Consider the following 6,000-nt stretch of genomic DNA (forward strand, 5'->3'; position numbering starts at 1 on the left):
TTATATGTCCCTTAAACTCTACAGAAGATCAAGGCTTAAAATCATTATTTAAAATTTACAAAAACAGTTTACTTCCAATATTTCTATGGTTACCAGTATTTAGGGAGGAAAAAAAAACCTAACTAAAGGCAAAAAAGATTTCATTGCATCTAAAATGAGATGTAATATAGCCACATAAATCCACTAATATTGACACAAGAATATATAACTCATGTTTTTCAGTGGGGGAGAGACTCTGGCTTGAGTGATACTTTCTAGAGCAGAAGCTTTCATTTCTTTCTCTCCTTCATTTTTTTTTTTCTTAATCTTCTGTGAGAGAAGGAGAAAGAGAGACTAATAGACAAAGAAATATTTTTGACAGGGTCTTTCCACGTGACGACCCTCCTCCCAATTAGCTAGGATTACAGGCCCACATAACCATCTCTAGCATGTTAGGTTGGCCCAGGAGCCAAACCTGGGCCTCCCAGGAGGCTTCCAGCCTCTCAAGTGGCGACATTATCTGTGAGCCACTGCAACTCAGCCATTATTTTTTTCTTTCTGTAGGCTTCTTTTTCTTTTTCAGGTTTTTGCCATAGGTGTGTACACTTGCTGGAGAAAGAGAGACAAAGAGAGTGAAAAATCACTCCACAGAGGAGATGGCCATGCCGCAATCCCTTCTCGTCCATTCTCCTTTCAGGAATTGGGGCACCTAAGCATGATTTACAAGATACTGGGTTTGAGACTCAACCACAGTCAGCCGTGTGGGAGTTCAGAGCCTTAACCACCATGCCACCTGATGGCCCTGGCTTCTTTCTCTTAAAAAAAAAAAAAAATCCTATGGGCCAGCAGGTAGTATGATTAAGGCACTGGATCCCACATGGCTGTTCTGTGGCTCATGTTCCAGACTCAATAGCTTGAAAAATACCAGGTGAATAACCAAGCATGCCCAAAAATCCCAAAAAGGACATGTGGCCATGTCCCAGGGGGTTATTTTTCACTTTCCCTCACCCATGTCTCTGTCTCTTTACAGTGAGCACACATACCCTATGACAAAATAACCAAGCGTGCCCAAAAATCCCAAAAAGGAATTTTTGTGTGGCCATGTCCCAGGGGGTTATTTTTCACTTTCCCTCACCCATGTCTCTGTCTCTTTACAGTGAGCACACATACCCTATGACAAAAATCTAAAAATTTTAAAAATCCTATGTTACAATTTGACATTTAATATATTGGGTCACTGGGAAAATCATGACATATTTTTCCTTTTTTCTACACAAAAATGCATCATGACTTTGCCAATGACCCAATCTTCAAATCCAAATTCAGTCCCACAGACCAGTTAATTAACTGAAATGTTTATAATCACTGAAATATGCTCTTAGGAACAGTTACTAGGGTAAAGGAGGTTAAGATTTTTACTTATAATTCAAAAGATGCAACTTACCTGTTCTGTCTGAGTTTTTGTGAGAAAGTATATGTAACTTTACAATTGTAAAACTAGCTGAAATGTTCTTAAACATAAGGAAAATTTATTTTTAAATGGCTGATCTGCTTTTTTACTTGCTGTTAACTTTAAAAGGCAAAATAGTATGATGAGACAAGGAAACGCAGACTCAAGGACCAGAGACATGACTTGTACTGTGTTGTCAGAAAGTCGTGACATATTTTTTCATGTTTTTTTCTATGTAAAAATGTGTCATGACTTTTCCGATGACAACAGTTCCAGTTTCTCACAGGTCTGCTGCATGACCCTGAAAGGTCACTTAACCTATTGAAGCCTCAGTTACGATGCAAAAATGCATTGATGATCTTCAAACCCAAATCCAGTCCCATATATCAGTTTATTAACTGAAATGCTTATAATAACTGAAATATGCCAAGCTAGATAACTTTTTAAAAGAATTATTTATTTAACTTTATTTATGATTATGATTATTATTTTCCAGTTTGATTGGAGGTAGAGGGGAGTGAGAAAGCAAGCCACCAGGTCCAGAACTTGAACCATGGTTGGCCATGTGGGAGTCCAGCTCCCTTAACTACCATGCCACCTATTGCCCCCCAAGCTAGATACTTTCAAGGTCTCAACTCAGATACTGTCTAAGGTCTTAAAAACACCATACCTGCTAAATTAGAAAAGACTTTACATTTAAAAATCTGTCAAATATGCAGGCAAGATAAAAAATTAAAAAGCAAGTAAATAAAAACTCATACAATCTGGGTATGTTCTAGCTGAGAGAGTCGTGAGATAATGGTAAAGCCAAATGCCAGTAGACATCTGAAAAGGAAAACAATTAAATAGAAAAGGTGATTAAGCAACTGAGTAGTAAAAAAAATCCTCAACAACATAATAAATATTTCCCTGCTTGACTAACCCTCTAAGCGACCCTAAGCTTAGTTTTACAACTATTTATTATACCCTTACTCCACTGAAATAGGGTTAGAGATACAATAATAAGTAATAGAGGAATACAGGCAATATCATCAGTCCAGTTGGGGAGTCTTGGTCAAGGGGGTTACATAAGTGAAGATGTGAAGTTTTATGAAATAAAAAGTATACAGAGTGTTACAGAAGCCAGAGGAGGGACTCGTGAAGAGTAATCAGGACACGCTTCCTGAAGGTGTGTGATGTTTGAGCTGCTTCTCAGAGGAGGGTGGAAGCTTGGTATACTCAGTAAGAGGGAGGTATGAGATGAACTATCAATTCTCTATACAGCAGAATGTCTGACACCGGCAGCTGAGGGCAACGAGATGGAGAGAGAGGCCAAGGTCAAACAGGCGGTGGGTGTGGAGGTCTGGACTGCACATCAAGGAGCTCTGACTTGACCTGAAGGATCAGAAAGCTACAGAAAGGTTTTAAGAGGAAAAAGAATTGCATGGAAGACGGTTAGAAAAGAAGATAAGACTTGAAGATGGTGATGAGTTAGAAAGCTGCTATGGTATAGTTTACTAGATCACTATTTTTCAGTAATAAATATTACAAGTAACCTAATCACCAAAATTCAAAAGAAGAAAACCAGAAACATTTTAAAAAACATATTTACTTCTTGAATATAGGTTGGTATGGGAAAAACCAAAGTAATTAGAGCACTCTCAGACACTGCATACCCAAGATATCCCAAGAAATTCTGAAATGGGTAAGATAAATCCCAAAATTTAGTTTAATCCCAATTTTCCTAGATTTCTACCCCAACCCTGCCAAAAAGTGAAAGGGTACTTTTATTCCATGATTTCTTACAAATCTTGAGAAATCTTAGGAATGGACCCATTGGCCCACAGAGACCTCTAAAGCAGACTCCCAAGGGCTGTCTCTGCATTGCCATGTGGGCATCAATTCAGTTATTCTGACCACACAGATGACTGCACAGTGGTCAGGGGACTCCTGACTAAGAAGCCATGAGGAGAGGCTCATGGCGACACTAGTTAGCCCTGCCCAGGAGGCATGTTGTGTCATTCTGGGAAGGTCAAAACTAGAATAAGTAGTAAAACCAGAGACAAGTGTCTTTATTTAAAGGAACAGAGTACCCCCCCAAAAAAAATCCCTTCAGCCATTACTAAAGAAATCACAATTTGAGGGTATAGTAATCATGTTTTGTTACTGAAGTAGAAAAAGTGACTCTAATCCAACTTTTCCTTGGCTAACTACAGTGTGAGCTCCTTGGAGGTTTAGAAATCAGCCTTATCTCACAAGACAGGACAGATCATGATGGAACCTATAAACTACTACGATTCCTCCCATTGCTTCAGAAGTGGACTCCTTCCATTCCTCGCTCATGTTTCAGACATTCACTGCGTCTCCTCTCCTCTCCCCCACATCATGGCTACATCTCTATCTATAGCATAGTATGCCTTTTACTGCACACAGCTCTTTGTAAATAAGTATCTGTGAAAGTCAACAATCTCAAAGACAGTGATTCATTTTGGTACTTCCAAGATGGGTAACTTAGTTTGTGTTTTTTGTATGGCTCTTTAAAAAGATATCCAGGCCCAGCTTCTGTGGCACAGTGCGTAACATAATGAATTACAGTGCTGGAAGCCACATGGCTGACCATGGGTTAGGATTCCCTGCCCAGCTGGCCTGAAACATGCTAGGTACACATATGCTTGTATAAGATCCTGTCAAGCTGGAGGGCTGAGAGAGGGGGATCATGGCATAAGCAGACCTTGTGGAGGGAGCTTCTCTGTCTCTCACTTCCTTTTCTCTCCTCTCTCCCTCTCTTGTGGGCACACATGTCCTCTCCACCAATAAGATTTGTAAAAGATATCTTTAGTACTGTAGATAGAAAAGTCTGCAAAAATTTACCTAGTCAGTGGGTTTCCGCTGAAGTCGGCTATCTGTAGTGCTTTACAGAATGAGATGCTTTCTGGAATTTCAGGAATATCTGTAGGTGTAAAGAAAACATCTATCATTTACAACCATAGTTAACAGTTTTTATCATATTCACCATGGATCACAGTCACAAGAAAATACCACTATTCAAATATGGCAAGGATTTATCAAGTATTTTTCTACATTTATTTTATACTTGCTTTCTAATAGCAGATATATTCTTAACCAAAGCATATTAAAGAACAATACTCATATTAAAAACAACAATAACCACTACCACCACCAAATCCCACTACCCTACAAAAGCCATTGATAACATTGTGTTCTAGTTCCCTCTAGACCATTCTAAAATGGTACCTTTTTTTTTAATGGCCAGAGGGAGTGTTCAATCATGAGAGGGAGAGAAAAAGAGAGAGAGAGAGAGAGAGGAAGCACAACAATAGGGAGTCGTCAGGCCGCAATCATTCTTCCTCCTCCTTCTTCATTCTGTTACAATTTGGGGGACATACACAAATTCAGTGTCTTTTTCAAGCCATTGGAGCAGGGATTCAAACCCTGGTTAGCCATGTGGGATTTGGCTCCACAGTGCAGTTTTTAACCACTGAGTTATAGAACTAGCCCAAGAAGAGCATTTTTAAATTACAAATTTTCTTGTTACAATATAAGAGAATGGAAAATACAGAAAAGTACAAAGAAAGAAATAAAAACTACCAACACCATCACCCAGAGATGTTGTCTTATTCTGATGTATTTCAGGTGTTACTCCTCAATGTACACATGGACTCACAGAGTATGTACATAAATAAATTTTATTTAAAAATATAAGGTTCATGATTATTTTTTTAATTTACAGTATTTTACAAACTTTTCCCCATCAACATTTTTTCAAATAGTTTGCCCTTTTTAATGGTAGAAAAGCGCATTGCCCATTTTATCAATCCCCCCACTGTTGGACATTTAGACTTTCCAAGTTCCTGACGTTATAATCACATTTATGCCCGTTTCCAATTATTTCCTTAGGCTGAGTTCCCAGAAGTGGAATTACTGCATCAAAGGCATTAACGTCTTGACAGTACTTGATAAATATTGTTAAACTGCTTTCGAGGGCAGGTTATACCAACCGATGCTTCTATCAGCCTGCATAGAATGCCCAGTTGAACATCTCTTCTTTTTCTCTTTTACAGCTTAAAAAAAATGTCAATTTTATCAGTAAAATACTCTGACAACATTTTATTTTATACTTCTTTTATTACTAATGATGCTGAATATTTTTCCCCCAAGTTCACTTGACCACTAAATACTATGGGTATAAAATGACTAGAATTCCTCTCTCATAAATTCTTCTTTCTCTTGGTACAAAACCAAGATTATAGCTTTCAGGGCTTTGAAAGGTTAGTTCATAGCATTTAATTTCAAGAATACATTTATTTTGGACATATTGACACTGACAAGGGCTAAAATAGGAAAAGTTCTCCTGGTCCCATGCTGTTTCTTCCACTAGTTTGACAAATCCAAGTTGAGCCAAAACATACTTAATATTTCTGAACTGGGAGTAGTGAGAGAAGGGAGAAGTAAAGGAAGAAATGCGTGCCTTGCTCCAACAACCTCCATGTAATCAGATGCCACGTGAAAACTCAGAGTTTCTTTTTATTTCTTTTTTAAAATTCATTTATCCCTTTTTCCATGAGGGAAAG

General features: G+C 38.2%; 1 protein-coding gene across 2 annotated transcripts in view; it reads right to left on the reverse strand.

Annotated features, from left to right (window-relative positions):
* The window catches only part of LRRC1 (leucine rich repeat containing 1), a 144,741-nt gene that overhangs the window by 46,131 nt on the left and 92,610 nt on the right, over window positions 1-6,000 (reverse strand). For both annotated transcript variants that reach the window (XM_014583034.2, XM_006165710.3), the window contains exon 3: window positions 4,280-4,358. In XM_014583034.2, the coding sequence (XP_014438520.1) occupies window positions 4,280-4,358 (79 nt within the window). The remainder of the gene's footprint in view (window positions 1-4,279; window positions 4,359-6,000) is intronic.

Source organism: Tupaia chinensis, unplaced genomic scaffold (genome assembly GCF_000334495.1).
Source record: "Tupaia chinensis unplaced genomic scaffold, TupChi_1.0 Scaffold144010_1, whole genome shotgun sequence".
NCBI classification, from domain to species: domain Eukaryota; kingdom Metazoa; phylum Chordata; class Mammalia; order Scandentia; family Tupaiidae; genus Tupaia; species Tupaia belangeri.